At 39.9% G+C, this 26,015-nt stretch overlaps 4 protein-coding genes across 4 annotated transcripts; 3 read left to right on the forward strand and 1 right to left on the reverse strand.

Moving 5' to 3' along the window:
* Positions 1-12,207: 12,207 nt before the first annotated feature.
* INS49_005563 (uncharacterized protein) lies at positions 12,208-13,610 on the forward strand (the record flags this gene model as incomplete). The annotated part of the gene is made up of 2 exons (XM_043166342.1): positions 12,208-12,735; positions 12,804-13,610. 2 exons carry the CDS (start codon positions 12,208-12,210, stop codon positions 13,608-13,610), a joined length of 1,335 nt encoding a protein of 444 aa, XP_043017122.1.
* Positions 13,611-16,953: 3,343 nt separating this feature from the next.
* On the forward strand, positions 16,954-18,663 carry INS49_005564 (uncharacterized protein; the record flags this gene model as incomplete). Its single annotated transcript, XM_043166343.1, has 1 exon — positions 16,954-18,663. One exon carries the CDS (start codon positions 16,954-16,956, stop codon positions 18,661-18,663), a length of 1,710 nt encoding a protein of 569 aa, XP_043017123.1.
* Positions 18,664-20,259: 1,596 nt separating this feature from the next.
* On the forward strand, positions 20,260-21,441 carry INS49_005565 (uncharacterized protein; the record flags this gene model as incomplete). Its single annotated transcript, XM_043166344.1, has 1 exon — positions 20,260-21,441. The coding sequence occupies one exon, from the start codon at positions 20,260-20,262 to the stop codon at positions 21,439-21,441; it is 1,182 nt and encodes a 393-aa protein (XP_043017124.1).
* Positions 21,442-24,053: 2,612 nt separating this feature from the next.
* Positions 24,054-26,015, reverse strand: INS49_005566 (uncharacterized protein; the record flags this gene model as incomplete). Its single annotated transcript, XM_043166345.1, has 3 exons — positions 24,054-24,164; positions 24,227-25,864; positions 25,980-26,015. 3 exons carry the CDS (start codon positions 26,013-26,015, stop codon positions 24,054-24,056), a joined length of 1,785 nt encoding a protein of 594 aa, XP_043017125.1.

Here is a 26,015-nt window from a genome sequence, read left to right on the forward strand (position 1 = left end):
TTTATATAATTATATACTTTTATTACTTAAAGAAGCAATATGCTTAGCTTTAAGAAATAATGCCTTATATATATAATAAAAAGATATATAATCTTTTAATTATAGCTATTATAAGATAAGGTAATTAGCAAAGGGCATTATAATTACTTAAATAAGTTAAGCTAGCTTTTTTAATATTTTATATTAACTTAATTATTTAAGCAAAAGCAAGTATATAAAACTTTTTTTATAATATTTTTAAGTTAAGTAATTTCCTTAAAATAACTTTTTATTTATAAAAAACCCTTAAAATTATTAACAACCCTCCCTTTTAATAAGCCGTTATATACTTTTTAGCTATTCTTAAGCTAATTATATTAATATAATGTAATAAGCTTAAGCTATTGCTTAAGCTATAATGCATATTTATATTAAGCTTATATTATACTTAACCCTTTTATATAATAAGGTATATATTTAAAAAATAAATTTAAAGTTAAGCCCTTTTAAAACTTAATTTATTTTTTAAATATTATAATTTATAACTTTTTTTAAATATTTTTAATAAATATTTAAGGCTAATTTATAATATTAAATTATAATCTTTAAATTATATTAAGAAAAATACTTATATTATAAAAGTAAATAACCTTATACTTAAAATATTAACCTTTTTATAAAATATATAACTAAGAATTTTTTAACTTATTTTAATATTAAATTATAAAAATACTTAAAAAGCATCTTAATTTTCTTAATTATTTATAATAATACTTATTAATACTAATAATAATATTATTATATTTCTTTTTATAATAATATTTTATTAACTTATAAAGCTTAAAATATATATAAATTCTTTTAATTTACCTTTAATTTAATATAAGCTATTTTTAATTAAGCTTTTATTTAATAATAATTAAAATAGCTTTTTAGCTTAAAAGATTATAATATAATATAAGTTATAAATTAATATAAATCTTATTAAAAGTTTTTAAAAATATTAAATCTTTTTATAAAGTTAATTATTTATTAAAATATAATTATATATTATAATATTTTATAAATAAAATAAATCTTAAAATAGCTTTAATATAAATAATTTTTTTAAATATTTAAAGTATTATTATAAAAACTTATATTAATAAATAATTACTTTAATTAAGCTTAAAATATTTTAAATATAAAATTATAATAACTTTATTTAATTTTTTATTTAATTTAAATAGCTAATAATATAAGCTAAGGGCCTTAAATAATTAAATAAAATAAAGTTAAATTATTTTTATAATTAACTTTTTTTATAACTTTATAATAAAATTATTAAGATATTAATTTTATATATAAATTATAATAAAGTAATAAATATATATTATTAAATTATTTATAAATTAAAAGTATAAAATTTTAAGCATTAATAATATATAAGTTTAACTTTATGCTTTTTAAAGCCCTTAGCTTAAGGATAATAAGTAATAAGTTAAGATATAATAATAATAAATATAGTTATAATAAGTATAATAAGGGGCTAAGGCATTAAAAATAAAGAGCTATAAGGGCATTAAAGCACTTTTTTCTTTTAATTAACTAATAGCTAAGCTAAGATACTTTAAATTTTTAAATTTAAAAGGAAGGCTTAATAAAGGCATAAAATATATTTATATTATAATTAATAAGAATATTTTATAATAAATTATAAATTTCTTTTTATAATTATATTAACTTAAGTTTAAATTATAAAGTTAATTATATTTTATAAAAAAAACTTTATTAGCCTTAAAAAAAAATTAACTTTTAAGTAAAGTTTTACTTAAAAGTATAAGCTTTTTTTATAAGTTTAATTTATATAAAAATAATATTAATAAGTATAAAATAAATTAAATAAGCTTTTTTTTTTAATTTTTATTATTATAAATTATAAATATATTATTATTACTTAAGTAAATAATAAATATAGCTATTATATTATTATAAATAAATAATAAATATAAAAAGTAAAATTAAAATTAATAACTTTATTTATTTTAAAAAACTTAAAAATAATTATTAACTTATTATAAAGTTAATATATTATATATATAATATAGCTTTTTTTAAATATTAATATATAATAAGCCCTTATTTTAACTTATATAATTTTAAACATAGCTTATTTTTTTTTACTAAGCTTACCTTAATTATGCCATTATAATGTCTTATTAAACCCAACTTATAATTATATAATAATTAATATAACTTAAGGAATAATTATAAAAAAGGAAAGCTAATAAAATATAAATAATTTAATTTAATTAATCTTTAAAGTAATTATAAGGGTATAAATAAATTGCTTATTTTATAATAAAATAATAAATATTATTTTAATAAAAATAAGCTTAAATAAGATTATATAAATTCTTTAAGCTATAACTTCTTAAAAAAATAATAATAATAATATAAAATAATGCAAAGCTAAGCTTTTATTAAAAAAAGTATAAGACTTTATTAACCTTTTTAATAAAAAATAAGTTTTTACCTTTTTATTATATTAAAGTTAATTTAATTATTATATTTATTTATTATTAATAAAAAATAAGTTTGCATTAATATTATTATAAGGCTTATTATATAATATATCTTAAAATTAATTATTTAAGCTATAAAAATAAGTTATAAAACTTTATAATAAGGGTTAAGTAAAGGCTAGCTTTTTACTTATAATAACTTTAATCTTTTTAATATATAAAGTAAATAAAAAGTAATGATTTTATATAAATTATTATACCCTTAATAAAATAACTTAGCAAGATTATTACTTTCTTTTCCTTATTAAAAAAATATTATACTTTCTTTTTAATATTTAATAGTTTATAAAGCTAAATATTTATATAGCCTTTTATTAAATATAAATAGTAAAAAGGTAAGAGTACTTAATGGCATTTTAAACTTAATTTAAATTATTTAAATAGCTAATTTACCCCTTTAATTTATTTAATGCACCCATTATATTTCAATAATATATTAACTTAATCTTAATTAATATCTTAAAAGATTATATAATAATATATTTAAATAATATATTAATATTTTCCTTAAGCTTAAGGAGGAACTATATAAGAAAGGTATGTATTATGGGCTAGCCTTAGGTTGTTTGCCGTAAAGTGTTTAAATAGGGTTTATATTTAAAGTGCAAAGGAAAAGGTTTATTCCCTATTTATATTCACGCTAAAGCTTATTCTTATAAGGCTAAAGCTTACTAATTAATTATAATAAGCAAAGCCTAAATTATAATATATCCTCCTTCTTTAAGTCCTTATAACAGGCCTTAAAGGATAGCTATATAATAAAAAATAAAGGATACCATGATTTAATTATAAATTAAATATTGCTCTTTACTTAGCCATTTAATTATACCTTAGCGCCTTTTAATTATATTAAAAGCCTAGCTTATTATTTATAATTAATATACCTTAGCCCTTATAATTTAATATATTAATTAAAGTAAGCTAATAAAAAATAATTATTTAAGCATAAGTTAATAGCTAAATTAATAGCATTTTTATAATCCTTTAATATAAGTTTTTTATATAAGCTTCCTTATTTAAAACCTTAAAATTATAAATTTATTATATAATTTGCAATTAATTAGCGCTTAATTATAGGCAATTTGCTTTATTAATGGGAATTTCCTAGATTTTAAGCGTTTTTATAAGGCTAAACTAGTTAATATATAGTTAATTTGCTTTAAATTTAAGTTAGCGCTAAGCTAGCATTACTTTTAAGCCTTATTTTATAAAAAAAATTTTATACCTCCTTAAATAAATTCCTTTTTCTTATTAATCTTAATTAATAAAAATTGCATCCTTATTTTTTTATAATAATTAAGATAGTTATGCTTATAATAATTAAGTTAGTTATATATAAAATACTTAACTTTGCTTATTAAAACTATTATAATATTAATATTTATTGCTTTGCTATTTTAAAGTTAAATATTATCTTTCTTTATTATAGCATTAAAAACGCCCTTATATTATTATAAAGTAAAGCAAAAGGCTTTAAATATATTTAACTACTTCTTATAATTAAGCTAGGTTTTTATTATAAAAATTAAGTTATTAATTATTAATAATATTTTATATTTATTTAATTAACTTTAAGTTTTTATTATATAAGCTAATTAATTAAATTAAGTAAAAAATTTTATTATTCCCTTTTTATAACGCTATTATAACGTAATTAAGCTAAGTTTAATATGCTTTTGCTTAAAAGGGTTCCTAAGCATAAAGCAAACCTTTTTTAAAAAGCTTTTTAGCTACCCTTTAAATATTTTTATAAAATTAATATAAGGCAAAAATTAATTGCAAAAAGTTTTTAATTAATTAAATATATAAAAGAATTAAGCCCCTTTGATATTAATTACCTCTTTATTTATTGCAAACTTAGCCCTTATTTCTATTAGCTAAGTTGTTAAGTATTCTTAAGATAAAAGTTTCTTTAAATAAGAAAGGGCTTAATAGGCTGCCATTATTCTTTTTAAGTTTTATTATATTAAATTTTATATAATTGCATTATAAGTTTATAATATAAAAAAACTTTAAATATATATTATAAGCTAGCCTTAAATTATTTACTATAAGGTATTTAAATAAGGTTTATATTTAAAGTGCAAAGGAAAAGGTTTACTCCTTATTTATATTTACGTTAAAGCCTATTCTTATAAGGCTAAAGCCCACTAACTAATTATAATAAGCAAAGCCTAAACCATAATAATATAAAAGATTTTACGCTACTTATAAAATATTAAATTAAACTTAAATTAAAATAAATATAAATTTATAATAAAAAAGATAAAGTACTTAAGCTTTATTATTATAGCTAAAATAAGTATTTAAGTAAACTTAAAAAAGGTTAAAGTAATTTAAAAATAAAAAGTATTATAAATAATTTATAGCATTTAAAGCTTTATAAGATTTATAAACTTTTATTACAACTTTATTAAAAACTTTTTTAAAATTATTAACCTCCTTTTCTATCTTATTATTAAAAGAACTTTTTTTTAATAAAAAAGTAAAAAAGATAAGGCTTTTCACTACTTTAAGGTAGCATTTATAAAGATATTAATTTTAGCTAAATAAAACTTAAACTTAAATATAATAATAAAAGCAAATTACTTAAAAACAACCCTTAATATATACTTATTAATTTAAAAAAAGGGGGCTCTTTACTTAATTACTTATTCCTTTATAAAGCTTTCTTTAATATAATAAAATTATATTATTTATAATAAAAAGCTATTAGCAATAATTAAAGCCTTAAAAATATAATTATTTATACTTTAAAGCATATCCTACTTATTTATAATACTTATAAACTATAAAAACCTTAAGTACTTTATTAACCCTTAATTTCTTTTAAAAAGGTAAGCTTAATAAGCTAAAACTTTATCCCTTTTCCACTATAATCTTTAATATTGCTTAAAAATATAAATATAATATTTTAATGCATTATTATAATAAGAATAAAATAAAATAATTTTAAAGGAAAACTATATAATTAAAATGCTTTAATTAATCTTAATAGCAATCTTTAATGCTTATATTATTATACTTATAAAGCTATAATTATTTAATAAATTAATATTAATTATGCTTTAAAATAAGGAAATTTAATAAAACTTATAATATAAGATTTATTATAAGGTAATTATATTTAATTAGCAGCAATTCTTTAAAAAGATTAAAATAATAGCTTAAATTATTAATTATACTCTTAGTATATATAGCATGCTTTAGTTTTAAGGCTAATTATAGTTCCTAAATTAAAAACTACTTATTATATTAATGCTATAATAAGCCTATAACTTTCTTATAATAAGGTATTTAAAATAAAAAAAAATCTTTTAAATCCTTTTATATAACTTTTATTAAATTAATATATTATAAGTAATTTAGCATTTTATTTAAAATTATAATATATGCCATTAAATCTAACTTAATTAATAGCTATAATAAGGCTTACTTTACCTTATCCCTTTTTTAAATTACTATTAATTTTAAATATTTATTAACTTTATAATAAACTTATTAACTTATAAAAGCAGCTTATATTACTTAATAATTATTATAAACTATTTTTTAAAATAAGTTTTTTTAAAAGCAATATACTTTATAATTATAAAGAATTATATATAATGCTTTATTATTTTATAATAACGCTATTATAAGTTCTTTATATTTATTATTAGTAATTAAGACTTTAATTAAATAAGGGCGTTTTAAGCTTTTTTATATACTTAAATAAATATAAAATGCTTTTTATTTATAATATATTACCTTAAAATAAATAATAATATAAAGTAAATAAATTAAAAAGTATAAAAGTACTTATATAATATTATTACCTTTTTATAAGATAACTAAGCTAATTACTTCTTAGCTTATTAAATAGCACTAAATAATAAGAATTTAATAATAATTAACTAAAGCTTAAATTAACTAGTAAATAAGTTTAATATATAAGCGGTTTTAAGCCCTTTAAATATAACGGCGTTTATGGCCAATCTTAAGGGCCGGGCGGCTATATTCTTAAATTATCTTTAAATTGGAATAAATATTGCCTAAGCTGCCATTGTTTTTACCTAGCAATAATAAGAGCAAATAGCTAATAAATACCGCTAAATAGCGGAAAGGTTTTGCATTAATAACTAAGTATAGCTATTTTTAAAGTACTTTTAAATTACTTAATTAACTATATTAAAAATATATTATAATAAATATTTTTATACCTTAAATAATTATCTTAAATATATTAAATTAAATTTATCCTATCTTTAATATTAATTAAATTAAGCATATTATAAAAGATTTATTATTTACTTAAATATTTATAAATACTTAGCTAAATGCTATGCTAATTTTAAATAAAGTAAATAAGGGTTAAGATAAAAAGTACCTTATAAAGAAAATTTTAGCAATTAAGAATGCATTAAGGTATTTATAAAATAATTTCCTTAAAAAGCAAGTTTATATTAAATAAAAAGATTAAAATATATTAATATAAAAATTTTTTAAAAACTTATAAGAATTAATAGCCCTTAACTTATTTAAAGCGTAATAAAAGGATGCTATTATTTATAAGAAATTGCTTATTTAAAGTAATTGCAAGGTAAGCTTATATTAAGCTTAATAAATTTATTTAAAAGCATAATGCAAGGCAATAAAGGTTATAAGCAAAAATAAAATAAAAATAAGTAAAATCTTATTATATTATTATAAGCTATTTAAATAAGGTTGTAAGGTAAACTTTAAGTATTTATTATGCTTAAATAAAGCATAATAATAATAAAATTTAAATTTATAACCTTATTTATATATAAATACTTTTAATTAATTAAAACTTATTATATATTTACTTAATAAATAAACTAAATCTTTCTTTTATAAAAATTAAATAGCATATTAAGCTAAAAGAAAATTAAGCTATATAATTAATTTCTTATAAAATAAGATTATATTAAGCATATTACCCTCTTAAAATTTCTTTATTATTATTTATTTAAATAAATATATTAAAAATATTTAATTATAAAATTAAAAACTATAAAAATTAATAATAAAGCCATAATAACTTAATAATAATAAAAATTAAATTTATAAACTCTTTATTTAAAGATAAAGCTTTTAATTACTTAAACTTATTATAATTATAATAATAAGTTAAGCTAATTAATACTTATAATAAAAAGCATTATAATTAAAAAAAAGTAAGTTTTTAAAGTTTTTCTTCTTATCTTTTTACTTCTTTTCCTTAAACTTATTATAAATATAATAATAATTTAAATTATAATTACGTTACTTAGCATTAAAAATTTAATTAATAAAGGTATTTAAGGCATTAATTATTATATTAAACTTCTTATAATAGCAATCCTTAAATATATTAAAGCATACTTAAGGTTAAATTAATATAAATATAAGAAAAGAATAAGAAAAATACTTATATTAAAAATATATATATATATTAATATAATAATTAGCCTTAGCTTTTTAATTATTATTAAAAATTATAAAGGTATTTATTATTCCTTAAATAAAGTAAGTTAATTAATAATTATTAATATTAATACTATTAATATAATATATAATTATATTAATATTAATAGAAAATAAAAATATATTAATAAACTATAATAAGATTAAAAATATACTTTTAATAAGGTTAATAAAAGCATTAATTAAAGCTATATTATAAAAATAAGCATAACTACTTAAGTAAATAGCAAGGATAGTAAAAAGCAGCTTTATTAATATAACGCTTATAACCTTATAAAAATTAATAATAATATAATTAAAAATTAAGGTAAATATAACTATATTACCATAAGTAAAAATAATAAACTTAACTTACTTAAGGATAAAAATATAGCTATTATTAATAATAATTACTTTCTTTAAATAATATTATATATTTTATAATAATAATAAATTAATAAATATATATATATACTAAATATACTTATATTTATAATAATAACAATTAATATAAAATACATTGCAATCTTTAGGAATATAAATAAATAGCTTATTAATTTTATAAAAAGTTATAATATATAATTTATAAAAAAAAATAGCTACTTAATAAGCTATTAATCTTTATTATTAAAATTATTAAGCACTTAATATAATTCTATAATGCAATATTCTTATACTTAATTAATAATTATAATAAACTTATATTAAGAAAAAGATAAAGCAACCTTAAAAGTTATATTATTAAGATAATAAGGCAGCTTATTATTATCATTATTACTAGCAATAGCTATATTAAAGCCGCTATATTAATTATTAAAACCTATAATAAAAGCCATTTCTTATTCTTCTTTTTATATAATAAAAAGGAAGCAAGTATTAAAAAGAATATTAAGGAATTAAAAGAGTATTAATAAGCTAAGGAAAGAATGCTTAATAAATAAAATATAAATAAAGAAGGATATATTAAAGAACTATTAAGAAATTAAAAGGATATTAATACATTAAGGTAATAACTTTTTAATAAAAAAAAGTAGCTATAAGAAAAGCATAATAAGCATAAAAAAGAATAATTAAAGAATTAAATTATAAGGAAGCTAAGGGATTATATAAGTATTAATTATATTAAGAAAGGCTTTTTAGCTAAAGGTAAAATAAAGCTAAAGAGCAATTAATATAAATAAAAAAATAATTATAAGAATAATAAGAAAATTATATAAAGGTAATAAAATAATATATATAATAAATATATTATAATAATAATATAGTATTAAGAAAAAGGAATTATAAAAAAAAGTGTAATTATAAGGAAGTTATCTTAAGTAGTAATAATAAATATAATATAAAGGTAATAATTATAATAAGTAATATTAATGCATTAATAAAAGCGTATTATAGCTTAAAGCTAATAATATATATAGCTTATATATAATTATAATATATTAATAAAAAATTATATATATAATAATAATATTATTATATTATAATAACTCATAATATATATAATATATACTTTATATTACATTACGCTAAACATAATATATAAATATAATTAATATAAGAATAAAATAAATAATTATTACTTTTAAGGTAAATAAATATAGCCTTAAAATAAGTGCATAATAAAGTAAATATATAATTAGCATAAAACCGCAAAAGCTTTAGGTTTAATTCTTATTATGCATAATATAAGAGTAGGAAAGGAGTTATATAATAAGCTTAAGCTATTATTTAAGCTATAATATATGCTTATGCTAAGCCTATATTACATTTAACCCTTTTATATAACGAGGTATATACTTAAAAAATAAATTTAAAGTTAAGCCCTTTTAAGGCTTAACTTACTTCTTAAATATTGCAATTTATAACTCCTTTTAAGTACCTTTTAGCAGATGCTTAAGGCCAACCCATAATATATAAAAGCAATTAAAGATTGATTATGCTTATATATACTATATAATCCTTTACTAGCAAGGCATTTAAGGGCATTAATAGCAATTATAAAAAAGTTAAAAATACCTTAAGGTAAATTAATTTATATTATATTAGCTATTTATTACTTATTTTATAAAGTAAATTATTAATATTTATTAAGCTGCTTTTTCTTTTAACCTTAAATCCCTTATCTTAAAGGCACTTATTATAAAGTAAAAAAAGTATGCCTTATAATAAGTAATTAATTATATATTATTAAAGCTATAATAAGTAATAATTATTAATTATATATAGTTTAAGTTAGGCTAAGGATATTATTATAAGCTAAGCTTTTCTTTTTGCTATATTAATAAGCTAATTAAGGAAAAGTAAAATAAACTTATTGCTATTAAAATACCTCTTACTTAATATATTATTATATAGCTATTTAAAGTATTAATAAATAATATGCTTAGCAAAAAGTTATTTTTAGCAATAAATTTAATATACTTAAAAGCATATAATTATTTATATTAATTAAATATTAATAAGTTAATATTTATTTATATTAATACTTAAGTATTATAATGGCTTTAAGCATTAAAAACGCCCTTAAAGCCCTTAAAGCTATTATTATTATAATTAGCTATAATTAATCTTAAGGAATATTTTTTAAAGGATAATGAAAGTATAAATAATTATTAATAGGACTTATTAAGTTATTTTAGCTTAGTAATACATATAAATTACCTAGCTAGCCTTAAATAATCTTTTTTTTTATTTTAGCTATTTATTAAAAAAGCTAATTGGTTATAAAATATATTAAAATAAAGTTAATTTATTTTATTAAAAAAATGGGCAAAATTAGCCTATTAATTGGCTGCTTAGGGGCACTTATTTAGCTATTTAAGAGGTGCCTGGGATAGCTAATAATAGGGTATCTTAATATATATGTTAGACCCACCCAACTGGATGTAACGAAATTTCACTTAGGCCCGTGAAATATTTCAAAATGAAAATTTCACGACCCATCGCTGGTGCCAGCCCGCCACGAGCACCTGCACGCAAAGTCGGCGGGAGATTAGACCACCCAAGCTCTGGCTGGGCAATTCTGAAGAGGACAGACAGCTTGCTAGAGGTCAATTTGGAACCCCGGCTCTCGCACTTGGCTGGGACGGGCCTGTCTAGCTTCCAAGGCCCACGACCAGCTAATGACAGGACTGGCGGATATTGGTGACATGGTATAACCGGGAGCTTGGCCACGGTTTACTGTGGTCACATGCGCAGGTAGAGTATGTACGTGTATTCCTGCTTTCGTTTGTGCCGTGTGCACCGTGGTATACAGTCACTCACTGCACGTTGTGAATTGTGAGCTCTTCTGGCTTCTTCCTGTCTGTCCGTCTGTCCGTCTGTCTGTCCGTCCGTCTGTTCCATCATCCCGTCTTTTGTCATTCGTCCCTGTGCCGGACCCCTTCAGCGGAGAAAACCGACCGCCCTACCCCCTTACCCCTACCCCTCCTCCCCTCGAAGGGTGAAAAAAACCATCCTTCGTCTTGGCCGGTCGCTGGACCCTTGTCACATGCACACGCCCACGCCCACGCCTGCGCATCCAGGTCGACTAACGTGAAGGAACCAAGCCAGGCAAAGTCAGAGACGGGCAATCCACGAGCACACCACTCCGCGACGCGACGCGACAAGATACGGCACTGCACGACCCTGCGCACCTCAACCGTTGCAGTCTTCGGGTCTGTCAGCTTCGGGGCCCTCTCAAGCAGACTGGCAGCTCTTCCGACCGGCAACCGAGCGAAACGAGAAAACAACGAGCGAGCACTTCCTCGAGCACGGCGGTGTCGACGAGCGCATTCACTCCCTGCCGCAGATGCATTCTCAAGGCTGATCTCCCACCCACAACCCGCTCCTCTCCTCTCCCTCCCTCCGCAGCCTCGCGCCTCGCCTCTCTTCTCTCGACCGACCATCCGAGCTGCCGCCGTTGCCCTATCTCGAAGCTGCCGCGACGCCCGCCATAGCTCCCTGCTCCTCCCTTCGCAGCAGCCAATCACGGGAGCACGGCCGTCACGCGGTAGCCTACCACTGCGGTCTTTAAAGCTCTCCAGGCGCCCATCGATACGCCTCTTCTTCGATCGACGGTAGCCTCATCAACCTCATCTCGGAGCCGACAGCTCGGCGCGTCTCCTGGACCGACCGAGCACCGGCCTCGAGCTCAACGAGCCCCTCCGTCCCCGCTCCGCCACCACCACCACCACCACCGCCGACTCCGTCCGCCTCGCACGCGCCCCATTCCGAGATGTGGGCTATTTTCAAGATACTTTCTGGCGCAGTCTACCTGCTGTCCATCATCCTTTCGATACCCATCGCATTCGATGTCGGCGGTCGCGACTCTGGCCTGGCCTACAGCCTGTCCATCTTCCTCTTCTACTTCCTCTACAGCTTCGTCAAGGCCATAACCCCAAAAGACTCACGGCTGCGGTGGACCTTGACCAATACCCTCGGCACCCTGCAGTGGGTCGTCCTTCCGGGCCTCCTCATCTGGTCGCTCAGCCGTTTCTCCGTCGATGCTGGCTCCACGGACTGGGTCTCGAGGACCCTTGGCCACATCCGGCCCGCCGCCAAATACACCGAGAGCTGGCATGAGTGGTTCTTCGGCCAGGGCGGTATGCTCGAGCATCTGACCCTGGGAGGTTGGGACAAGGGCCTGAGCTACTCAAGCCCCGTCTTCCAGTTGCTCGAGGGCTTCTGTAGCTTGTTGGTCATCCAGGCCGCTGGCCAGATCACACGATGGCTCGTCAACAGGGGGCGCAGTGATACCTGGATAGTAAGTTGACACAGCCAACGACGGCGGCCAAGCTCGATCATCACCCGCTAACCAGTATCCCTCCACAGATCGTGCTTGTTGTCTTCTCCGGCTCCATCATGGCCACCGCGGTCTACTTCCTCTGGCGCGTCGCCAGGTTCCCACAGATCGGCAACCTCGATGCGACCCTGATCGGCGTGACAATGACCTCGGCAGTCTTTCTCTGCGCCTTTGGTATCGGCAGCGGCAGGGGCAACCCCGTTGAATCCTCTCTCCTGTTTGCATACGTCGTCCTCTGCATATACCAGATCTTCACCGACTATCTCCCTTCGCCCGACGGAGCGGCAGCGCAAGCCCTGGCCGGGGAACACGCCGCGGCTGCGCAGCCCGAGTTTCCTCCCCTGCCGCCGATCATCATGGCATCCTACTCGACCCTCCTCCACATGCTGGGCCAGCTTCCCGACGCCATCAGCTCCTCCCTGACCTTCCTGTGGGCTGCCTTCCAGACCATCACCCCCAGCGTCATCATCTCGCTCACCTATCGCATCATCGTCTTTTACTGCGCGACCCGGATCATACCAGCGGTGCGAGAGTCGGGTGCCCGGGCGCTCATGGACGAGCCCTCCAACCTGGATGACTCCTCCGACGCGGCGAACAAGCTCATGAGTTTCCTGTCGTGGTTCTCGCCTTCCATCCTTATCGCCGTGTACACAAGCCTGCTGCTACAGCACTTCTCGGTCGCGGCGATGGACGGCGACGGCATCGGCTGGACTCTTAGGGGAGGCGACGCTGGCGGCAACCTGTGGCGGTGGATGAACGTGGCCGCCACCATGGGCCTCTACGCCATCGAGCTGTACCTGGGCAAGGATGAGGTGGACCACTGGAAGATCGACTGAAGAGTCGGCTGAGAGAGGATGCGCTACATGTCTTGAAATACCCAGCGCGGACGCCTCTTGGCCGACGAGTCGTGAGCAGGACACTTTAGTTATTTATGCATGACCGTCCGTGCGACATGGAGACGACGCCAGGCATACGCAAGAGTCCGGGTTTTCATATTGCTTCCGCGTGGAGGGAGTGTGACCAGGTCTTATACTTGATGACCAAATATCTGCCCAACCCGAGCAAGTTGGAGCCTGCGTGCGCGGCTCCCTGCAAGACCTGATACGAGCCGGGCAGGGTCACTGATGGAATTTGACACCTCGCAGCCGCGAGAGACGGATGTCCCTGAAAGAGTCGTTGGGATCCGTAGGGAAACATGTCGCCAGAGGGACAACAGATGGCAACTTGGAAGACGACATGGAAATGGGGTTTGAAGCTTGGGAGACACAATAGGCCGGGATATGAAGAGCCTCATTGCTTGGCGCACAGATATGGGAATTAGGCAGGGGTTCTCGGGCTCCTCAACAGGGATGCAATTCCAGCATGCTTGACCTGCTTTATTTTCTTTTGTTGATCTCTATCCATTGAGCCGAGATCTTATGGGATACCCATCTAGTATCGTTGGACGGAACATAGCAAATGCCTAACAATTAAACCGAACCAGCCAAGCCCGGCATGCCGGAACTTGTGTCAAGAATGGGAGAGACGGACTCATGATACATCCGCCGGGGACGAACCCTGCCTGCCATGCACGGAACAGCTAGGTTCAACAGGCGGTGGGGGAAAGAAAGGACTATGTGTCTGTAGGCTGTCTCGGATCTATGTTGTCTCGATATATCAACGGTGGAAGAAAGTCAAGTTGAGGCTAAATGGTGTATCCGCGCATGCGGAGCTGTTCACCAATATTTGGCAGAGATGCTCATCGGAGCAATCTAAGGTATCCATGCAATATGGAGCCTACCTGGTACAAGCACACCTTGCCCTGGCCCTGACTGGTCTGCTCCTTGTAGGCATCACTAGATTGTCGACCTGTAAGAAGCATATTCAGTTGCTCCCGGGAGGGCCCGATGTTCAGAACGGAGTGCCCAGGGAGTATTGAATAATAGCCACCTATTATTGACATGAGTAGTGCCTCATGCCCCTGTGCTTTACCTGCACTCAAATAGAAGCTATGATGTAAATTCTTCCGGTCGAGTCGGAGAATCGGGTAGTCTATACTAATGCAACCATGGGAAACAAAACCCAAGTACCGTACAAATTGGAAACCACGTCTTTCGAAGACCCCATATGTATCTACAGCAGAATGCTTAATTCCCATCCGTCTTGCTGTTGGCAGAGGCAGCCCACAACGGTTTCCCTTTGGAATCTCAGATACCAGGCTATGAATAGCTGTTCACATGTGACTCAATTGTGTTGTAGCCCCAGTTGGCTTCCGCACGGGGCATCTCAAGGCAATGATTCGTTCAAACTCCGTATCCGTAATGTCTCCAAGACCATGAGTTGCGTTGCATCTCCGTTCATAGGTTTGTAGGTCCTTCTCCTCCAGAAGGAAGATTTATCTATCAAAAGAGTGGTGTGAGATCTATTCAAGGCTGACGATTTTGGTCAATGTCCCTAAATCACGAGATCAAACACTAATTGCTAAATAGCCCAGGTGATTGTACCATTGCCTTGACTAGACGTCGACTCATATTGTATGGACTACCCGGTTGACAAGCGTGATTTTCGACAGACTATATCATGTGATTTTAGGAAGGCTGAAGACGGGACGGTCACTTTGCCATCGAACCATCTCATGGAAAGACCTATGCTTGTAATTTGACATTGGTAGCGGTTCGCGCCAATCCGCCCCTGAGATGGCAAACACACTTGACTACATGCTTAATGCGTGCGTTGAGGGCAATTTCCTGGATGCCGGTGGCTTTCAGCCGCAACGCAGGCAATATAACAAGGCACATGTGTGTATCCCGTGGAACGGGCCGAGGGAGGGATTGGAAGCGCTGCGGAGGTGGCTGGCAGCTGGAGATGACAAATCCCGCAGAGCCTCCCTCTTTTGGTGCTCGCGTGTGAGATAGTAATTGGTTCTCGTGACAAAGATGCTAATTAGACCAGGTGCAATCACACTTGGACAAGAGCGTCCGTTGGATGACTTTGCAGCTGACCGGGGGAAATCGACATCCCGGCTTGTTTCAAGAGTGGGGAAAACACAACGTCCGGCCATCCTTCTCGTTTGCCCGTTGCCGCTGGCGCGTACGTGTTGTTCGTCTCATGTTTCAGCCCATGAGCATGCTGTCATTGGATGGGAGGAACCCCCTACTCTATTTTGGACGGCCTCCGCAATGCCTGCCAGCCAACCCGTCACACATGTCCAGCCCGCACGCATGAATGTCGGCGCAGCCATGTGGGGATTCGACAGGGAGCACACGACTTCATTTCATCAACTTTGAACCTGGAGCCTCCTTTTCCCCCATGTCGCCCGAGGCGCTCCGCCTACGGATTCCGCCCAGATGCTGTCTGTCTGCTTCCAGGTCTCCACCCAGATTGCCCGTCTTGTCCTAAAAGCTTGACCAGATCCTGGCGTCGATCACTGCTCCTGGGGAAACAACAGGGCTGCTGCCAGAAACGCTGATGTCCACAATACCTTTGTGTGCAGTCCTCGCCCACGCATTGGAAGGGAGCCCTGGCCCCTAATGTCCTCACCCTGACCACTCAGCGCCGTCGGTTCCCTCAGCATGGACACCCAGAGGGCACACGATAGCTGTCCCTCTTATTGGTTTTCGTCCCAAGTTGCAATACGTCAACAATGACGAGCCCGCAGTCCGTTTCGGGGCACAGCCTGAGGTGTACGTCGAATGGCTTGGTTCGTCGTCGCCCCTGCCGAGGCGACATCGCCCTCCTTTCGGCCTGAGCCCATGGCTGGACTTTTCCAACGGGATTTTCTCTATCGAGGCAAGCCGTGTACCTGCCATCCAGGCTACCGTGGGTCCCAGGGGTATACGAAATCGGAATCGGCACGCACACCCCTACCCACAATCTCGTCAACCCCCCGAACCGCGAACTGCTGCCGCCCCAATTTCACGTCTTATATGTATATATATCCAGCTTGGCATCTCTTGCTACTCCGATCCAGCTCTCTTTTGGATCGTCATTTTCTAATCACCACTTTGCCATCCGCAGTAAGGACGGGAAAAGGCATCCTCTTTCGATTCTCCTCCCTCCTTCGCGCCCCACTGTGCTACTTACCTCTCATTTTCTTCCCTCTTCCTCTTTCACGACTTCCATCTTCCTCCGGAAGCTACTCACCCCGGCGGTGGTTTCATTCAACCTTTTGACCTCCTTACATCTTTCTTCTCACTCACGATGCAGACCTTTGGAGCGTACCTGGTTGCGCTGCTGGCGGCCAGCGCCGAGCTCGCCTCTGGCCTGCCCCATCGCACGGACACGGTCAAGAGCCGTGGCAGCCAGACTCTTTCTGTTCCCGTGAAGCGCAACACCGTCTCCAAGAAGCATCCTGCCGTGGCACTGGCCAAGGTCTACGCCAAGTATGGCAGGGAGATGCCCACCCGTCTCCAGACCATTGTGAGGAATCACCGTGCTGGCGTTGGCATGGCATCGACCAAGCGCTCCACAACAGAGGGCTCCGTCAGCACGTCCCCCGAGCAGTATGACACCGAATACCTCGCCAACATCCAGATCGGCACGCCGCCCCAGACCCTGCCGATGGACTTTGACACCGGGTCGTCGGACCTGTGGGTGTTCAGCAGCGAGACGTCCAGCTCAAGTATTTCCGGGCAGGCCGTCTACTCCCCGGGCAAGAGCTCCACCGCCTCGAAACTGGACGGCTCCAGCTGGAAGATCAGCTATGGCGACGGGTCGTCCTCCAGCGGCAACGTCTATACCGACCTGGTGACCATCGGCAACCTGAGCGTCCAGTCCCAGGCCGTCGAGAGCGCGACCCAAGTGTCGTCCGAGTTCACGGCTGACTCCAAGATGTCGGGCCTCGTGGGCCTGGCCTTCAGCTCCATCAACACCGTCACCCCCAAGGCCCAGAACACCTTCTTTGACAACGCCATGCCCAAGCTGTCCCAGCCCGTCTTCACCGCCGACCTGAAGCACGACGCCGAGGGCAGCTACAACTTTGGCTACATCGACTCCAGCGCCCACACGGGCGATATCTTCTACGTGGACCTGTTCAACAGCAGCGCTGACTACTCTGGATTCTGGTCATTCCAGTCCACGGGCTATGCCGTGGGTGACGGCTCTGCCAGCTCGAGCTCTGGCACGGGCAGCACGGGTACTGGAAGCACGGGGAACGGAAGCACAGGCACCGGAAGCACAGGCACCGGAAGCACAGGCACCGGAAGCACAGGCACGGGCACTTCGTCCGGGTCCGGCTCTGCCCCCACCGGAGGCTTCGGCGGCTTTGGAAGCGGTAGCAGCGGCTCCTCCGGGTTTGGATCTGGATCTTCGGGCGGCGGTTTCGGCGACCTCGGCGACCTCGGCGACCTGGGCGACCTGCTTGACACCCTGCAGCAGGAGGGCCAGACGGGGAGCGGTAGTGACTCCACCAGCTCCGTGTGGGCCGGATGGTTCAGCAAGCTGGTCCGCAAGGACAAGAAGGCGGCCCGCTCTGCGCCTCCCACGCGCCAGCACGCGCCCGTCACCGCCGGGGCCGCGAGCAAGCGCGCCGTCTCCCTCACCTCGGCGTCCATCACCGGCATCGCCGACACGGGCACCACGCTCCTCATGCTCCCCGACGAGGTGGTGGCCGCGTACTACAGCCAGGTGGACGGCGCGCAGGACAGCGAGCAGGAGGGCGGGTACGTCTTCTCGTGCGACGCGACGCTGCCCGACTTCACGTTTGCCGTGGGAGAGGGCCAGATCACCATCCCCGGCAAGTTCATCAACTGGGCGCCGGTCGACACCTCGAACCAGACGTGCTATGGAGGTCTCCAGTCGGATGCTGACATCGGGATCTCCATCTTCGGAGACATCGCGCTCAAGGCCGCCTTCGTGGTGTTCGACGGCGGCGCCAAGCGACTCGGTTGGGCCGCCAAGGCGACGTCATAAGCATTGTATCGTGAGATGCCCATGCGATATCATGCCCATGCCATGTTTGGGCTGCAGGGCATATGGTCGATGAGAGGGTGAGGGTGTGTGTCTTTTGTTGAGTCTGTGTTACATCAAGCAGGTGTGGTCCCGAGCGGCGACTGCTCCGACAGGCTGATGTTTTTTTTTTTTGAGTTTGCCATTTTGAGGGGAAACAAAGTGCGTGCGTGCATTGCCCGCGCCATTCCCGCCCACGGTTTTGGCAGGGCCTCGGATCGTGCACGCTCTTCCAAACATAGTTCACCTGCCGTATTTTACTGCAGCGTATGTATATATTTATTTACCTATCAATACCAATACCATAAATACCATGAATACCCCCACCATCCAATGTTGCACTCCCTACTAGGCATGCGTTATTGCCAGACTATGGCCGATGTGTGCGTGTTCTCGGTGTGGGCGATGTCAAATGACGCCATCTATCCGACTACCGTCAACCGGGTAGATACCACCTTTGAACCTGGTTGATAGTTGGTTGGTTGTCAGGCCTGCTTAGCACCTGGCACGTCGGTAGCTTTTCGGCCATATAGTATATAGTTTCATACAACCGTGGTGGTGGTCATGCACTGGGCCGGCCTGAGGAAACACGAGTCGGTGAAGAGGGCGTACCATATCGTGCGTGTTCAGTCTATCAAGCGAATCAGATATAATTACTCAACTGTCCATGATTGATGTGTTCCCCTTTCCTTTGGGATCGAGGTTACGGACGGGGCAGGGTTTCTCATGACTGCCCACACGTGTAGATTGATTAGACGAAGCTCGCGCGGGTGCAAGTACCCTCGACTCATCTAGGCACAGCGAGGGTGACATGCCCGACTCAAGCACGATCTCAGGGCCCAGCAGACGATCGAGGCCTTGACAGCCTATCAAGGACGTCAGGGCAGGCCTCGTATGCAGGCAGTGGCTCGAGGTTAGGATGACCCCTTCAATCCCTCTCCGGGCCCGCGACGATCCTCCCCGCGACTGCGGTCGGCGATTCGACACTTGCTCGGCTGGTGGAGCCCCTACAGAAAAAAAGCCTTTGTGGCACAGTCCAAGGAAGGTTTCGACGAATTCCATGCCAATACCACATACCCAGCGCAACTGCATTGGGCCGGCATCGTCAAAGAGACTTGGTGCATGTCGGTAAATGCCCGACAGGCGAGTCATGCTCGTGGTATCCGATGCGCCTAAAAGTGCCCCAGCGATCCCTTCGTCGGATCTGATTGACTGTTTTCAGGCTGAGGAAAGGCCGAACATGCTGTCAGCCTGCAGCGGTAACGCAGTCCAGAGTAACAAGGGCGTGCTCTGCGCATCTGTGTGAGTTCTGCGGCAGACCCGACTTTCCGCTGACCAGACGCTCGACTGTTTCTGTTTGTCTGGCCGCCCAAACCCAAGAACCTACATGAGAGAGGCCCTTGCCGCCGCCGCCGCCGCAGCATCACCACCATGACAGCTTGGACTTGATTTTGTCGTCATCGAGAAGAAAGAGGGCTTCCACTGTCGACACTCTCCGGGCCCCGGCCTCAGGACCAGATCAGAACCTCGTCCTCTTGAGGGGGCCAACACCACGCTCGGATGGCCCTTTCAGACCTTGGGATCAGCAAAGGCGGACTCGATCCGGGCCCAGCCGCCACGATAGTCGAGTGCTTCCTCACCGTGGCCTTCTACAATGTTATCGAGCTGAATGTCATCATCTACAGCGCCTTCCCACGGCGGACCGGTCTCTACTTCTGGAGCTTCGTGGTAGCGACGTGGGGGATCGCCGTCTACTCGGTAGGCTTCCTCACAAAGGACCTCAGCTTTATCCGAAACGGATTCGTCTACGGCACCTTCATCGTCGTCGGCTGGATATGTATGGTGACGGGCCAGTCCATGGTGCTCTTCAGCAGGATGCATCTGCTGGTGCGGGACAAGAGGATACTGAGGACGACACTGGTCTGCATAGTCATTAACGCCATCATCGGGCACGTTCCCACCTCGGTCGTGCTCTATGGGTCAAACTTGCCGCATCCGGATCGATGGCTGGAGCCCTATGCTATCATGGAGCGGATCCATGTCACCATCTTCTTCCTCCAAGAACTCGCCATATCCGCCATATATATTGTCGCCACCACGAGGCTTCTCAGGGACAAGTCACGGTCATCGTGCTCCGCGAAAGGCTCCGCCTCCGCAAGACGTTTCCTTGGGCACCTTATCAAGATCAACGTCGTGGTCGTTGTCCTGGACATCACGATACTGGCCCTGGAATACGCAGGATTGTATGTCATACAGACGGCGTACAAGGGCATGGCCTACAGCGTCAAACTCAAGCTGGAATTCAGCATCCTGAACTCGCTCGTCGAGATGACCAGAGCTCACAGGAATGCACGCATCGGAGTGCCGACCGGGGGCCTATTCGAAGGTGGGAACGGCAACAACGCCAACGCACTGGGAAAGGGCAGCGGGGGCACAGGAGGGACCAGCGGCTATGCGCAGCTGACCCAGACGGTCGATCACGACGGAGTGATCAGGTATACGGGTAATCAGAGCAGGATGCGAGGCAATGCGTACGTGACGGCAAACGGGATCGGGCTGCCTGGCGCCGTCCACCAGCGGCGAAGCCCTGATGGAGCTGGAGCCTCAGCTGAGACCAGTGGCGAATTTGGCGACAGCGTGCCCGTGACGAGCCATTTTGTCATTCAACGGCACCGACGGGAAGAGTGGGAGGAGAAGAGCGACCTGGAGGAGCTTGTGCTTGGTAATGATATCCTGCGGTAGTGCACACGAGCACGCCGGCATCGCATAGACAATGATGAAAATTGAACGCTTTGGTATGATGACTACAATGCCCTCGCTCTTGGGCCCATGATTGCACATCGTGATTCTGGGAGTCTACGATACAGCTCCTGCTGAGACAGAGCCTCAATACATCTTACTAGGCAGCACACAGGTCGTTCGACGTCCTCTGCCTGGGCAGTCTGTGGCTCCACCCGTACGATGATCCCTTCTGCTTTCAAATGTTGTATCTGTGCTCAGACTGTACATGTTATGTATGGTCGGATCACCCGCATGCAGAGCTTGATATTCTCCTCGTATGGAGATCCCGTAACAGATCCCGGGCCTTCCCTCCCCATGGACACGAATTCATCGTCGTCCCGTCTCTCGTCCCTGTTTGGAGAAGTCATTATCTCGTCAGGGTAGGCCGCCGGAGCACTGAACCACACATGCCCCTGCCAGAGTCAAGCCAGACATGACTCGTCACGGCCTGAGTCAACCAGTTCTTGGGCTTCGATGACGAATGATCCATCAGGCCATCTAAGCAGTGGATCCTGCGGTGGCAATCTGGATGTGCCGCTTCGGCAGATGATTATGGAGAAGTACTACTACGGTGCACACTATGTAGGCTGTATGCAAATAGATGCCAAGAGATCAGGCTCAGAAATCGCCTCAGTTTCAGCTGGCTACAAAGGCCCGACATTAGCAAAGAAACATGACTGACGGCGTTAAGTTTCCGTATCCACTTGCTCGTTCTTCTCATGGCCACCTCCCGGTTTGAAAAAGGACTGTCGCGGTATGTCTCGATGCTGCAGTATGTTCAAACTTCACTGTTCTATTCCGTAAAAGACAAGCAAAGGCATTGGATGGAAATGGTATCAACATCTCGGGCTAAACCAACAAAGCACAATTGCCTTTACGGGCCCTCCTGTTTCCCTATAGGAAAAAGGAAACTCCAGAAGTACCTCGACTTGAGCGACACATGCGCCAGTGCTGACATCACGGACATACGGCATCTTGTGCGCAGCAGCCGCTGGGCTCGGATTTGAGAATAACGTCACGACATGTCCCTTGCAAGGCTAGAGTTTCCCAGGTGGCTGGCCTTGCCTGGGCCCCCCGGGCATTAGTTGAGTCAGGATCTGTAGGTGTGTAAAGGTTGCTCATTCAACGATGTTTAAATTGAGGAGCCGATGGATCTTAAAGGCTCGTGTGTCGTCCTCCCTGAGGAACAACCCGTGGTCTTGATACCTGGGTGCCCAGATAAGTGCACGCTGCGGCTTTTCTTCTGCCACTCCCAATCTCGAAACTACCATGCTCATTACGAGCAGCGAAGTCAAAATCTTTGAGCGCAGTGGGACCGGCTTCCAAGAATGTGTCACGCCAATACCTGTTTCGGAGTGCCGTGCTGATGGAACTGGTTGGACTGCAATGCACCTCTGCCAGGCTACACGAGGCCTGCCTGCCCGGGTGTGCCACCCTTGTGCTGTCATCATGTGATATGTGTGTTGGTACACCCACATTGTCAAAACATCTCCCTGATGCACCTCCCCCGGGGCTCGTCACCCTTACGACACAGTTCTACGCCGTCGGAAGCGTGCCAGGTCTACAAAGCATCGAAGCCAACGTCTGCTGAGTAGAGGAGACCGGACCAGATACTACTATATAAAGCAGTCACTCGCATCGGGATAGGCGGTCGCTCTTCCTACAAGAGCGCGTACCGAACAAAGGGCGGGGCATGCCAGCTCGCCAAAAAAAATATTGGCTTTGATGTCCCTGCGGATCTTTCCAGGAGATGCATGAATCCTTTCTACAAAGGTATAGCTTTCGCGTCCCGACAGTCGATAGAGGTCTTTCTCTTAAATCAGGATGTCCTTTTCGGTCTTCGGTAACACCTGTATTCTTACAAATTCCGATACCCATCGTGGATATACCTTATAGGCCCGCTCGACGACACGGCATCGTGTTTTGTTTGTATAAATCAATAATTGATCGAATCAGAAAAGCGGTCACTATGGATAAAACCCCACCTATCTGGGTAGTTATATGGAGCAACGTATTGTTCGAACGATGATTGTACATTTGTGAAGTTATCAAGCATGAAAATGCTGTGAGCGTGCGGCCTCAGACAATATTCACATATGCTGTATCTGTCAGGCCTTTTATAGCAGCACGTTGTTCTCGACGGAACTGCTGCTTCCGATGTCCCTCCTTTCGTCACGTAGAATATCAACCAGAAATGAAGTGACTGCATGAGATCGCCACGACAAGGGCGCCTGTACTCCACCGTAGTCTAATAACCCGGGTATCTGCGACACGGCTCAATGCTCTGCCCCCAACGCCAACCATTCCCTTCAAGAAGCGCCGTCCAACCGTGTCGCGGACCAGAAATTAGAAGGAATAACAAATGATTCAAGATGCCCGTGCCTGAGAGACATGTGCGGGAAATCAAGACATAGCCAAGTAATGCCGGCATCCAATGACCTCGTCTACAAGCAGGAGCTTCACCCTGCCTTGGTGGAGGTGGCTTTGGTGGGCGGAGACGCCTTACCAGTACCCACGAGAGGCTGAGTATCTGGTGGCTTACCTTCCGCAGACGTGAGATTCGTACGCAGTATCTATCTCACGGCGATCTTGGTAGACAGTGTCTGCTTGATATCCATCAATGGGTCCTTGGTCGGCATGAGCCCATCCCTACGGATGAGCATGGATGGGAAGCGGATTTTGGCCTAGGTGAGCAGGTTAGTACAGAGTCGCAGGAGTGACGAGTGATTGATTGGGTGGCACTTACGGCAGCCAGACTGCTGGCGTACTTGATGCCAAGATCACTCGCGATGAAGTTCAACCGGCCAATGGCCCACTCGCGCTGCTCATCCATGGTGTAATCGCAAGTCCTGACCGTGCTCAGCGGCCAGGCCACCATGAGCCCGCCCAGCATCTTGCTCTGCTCGTCAGTCCCGCACGCGAAGCCACCCGGGGCCGGCGCACTGGGTCGCTGGGCGTCCTTCTGGTGCATGCTGAGCATGTACGGCACCGAGGAGATGATGTCGGCGATGTTGGCCTTGCAGGTCCGCACGGCGGTGGCGTACTCGGGCGTGGAGCGGAAGTCGGCCGGGCTGCAGATCCAGGCGGCGACGCGGATGAGGAGCGACATGAGGATGATGCGGGTCGCGCGCGTGGCGTTCCACATGCTGGCGACGATCAGGTCCGAGTAGGCGTCGACACGCCCGGGATACACGGGCGCGTGGCGGACCTCGCCGTCCCCGAGGACCTTGTCCTCCCAGTACAGGGGCGTGAACTGGTACTCGGCGGGCAGCCCGCGCAGGAAGTTGGCCATCTGGAGGTCGAGGTCCTGCACCTTGCGCAGCATCTCGAGCATGAGCTCCAGGCCCTGGTCGTTGCGGGACAGGGTGGCCATCAGACGGGTCACCTCGGCCCGCAGGTCGCTGACCTCGAGGGCGAAGCGCTGGTAGCGAGCGCCGATGGAGTCGGCCGCGACGGACTCGGGGAGCCACCAGTTGACGCCCATGACGGACGACGTGCCGGACGACAGGGTGCGGGCGATGATCTGCAGGCGGACGGCGTTGAACAGGAGGACCGAGTCCTTGTTCTGCACCATCTCGCGGCCGCGGGACCTCACCAGGTGCATGGCGCCCTCGATGTGGGTGCGCCAGGCGAGCAGGCCGACCTCCTTGGCGGCCGTGATCTTCTCGAACAGCGACAGCAGGAGCACCGTCGCGAGGGTGCCGTCGTGCCTGCTCTCGGCCGGGTCCTTGAGCGCCCTGTGGATCGCAACCAGGGCCCGCGAGTGCTGCATGAAGGACAGCTCCACCAGGTCGGTCGAGTCCCCCTTGAAGCGGTTGCCCATGGCGGCCAGGGCAACGGCGCTGTAGGCGAGCTGGAAGGCGCTGTCGGGCCGGGTCTGGGAGTTGAGCAGGGGCAGGAGATAGTCGAGGTGGCCCGAATTCTTGCCTCGCTGGCCGGGCACCATGATGAAGTTCCACGCGAAGAAATGGCTTGCGCGTTGGTCAAGAGGCACGGCGGGGGCGGCTGCCGGGAACGACAGCTCGAGGGGCGAGGCCTGTGCTGTTGATGTTGCTGTCGATGAAGGGCCCGGTGCGGAGGTCGCAGGTGAAGGCGTTGGCGAGGAGGGCTGTGACGAGGAACCGGCGACGAGCATGGACGAGTTCTTGGTGCTGCTGCTGCCGCCGCCGGCGCCCTTATTCGATTCCGGGGCCGGGTCAAATGTGATGATGATGCCCCCTTCCTCGGCAGCCCTCTTGGCCGCCTTCTTGGCCGCTGCCTTCTTTGCCCGTGCAGCTGTCGCTTGTGTCTCGTCCCGGTGGAGGATGTCGAAGTCGGAGCGGTAGCCGGAGCAGTGACGGCGCGATTTGATGCATTGGTTACACACAGGCCGGGTCTCGTCGCACTGGAGCGTGATATGCCATGGTCAACCGATGCGTCTCAGACCGACGATGAAATGCATCATCGCATCACCAAGGAAATAAACGTCCAGGGGAACAGGGGAGCACACTGTACCGTACCTTTATTCTCCTGGCCCTACATGTCCTGCACCCCAT

This window comes from Diaporthe citri (genome assembly GCF_014595645.1).
Source record: "Diaporthe citri strain NFHF-8-4 chromosome Unknown scaffold_18, whole genome shotgun sequence".
In the NCBI taxonomy this organism is placed as follows: domain Eukaryota; kingdom Fungi; phylum Ascomycota; class Sordariomycetes; order Diaporthales; family Diaporthaceae; genus Diaporthe; species Diaporthe citri.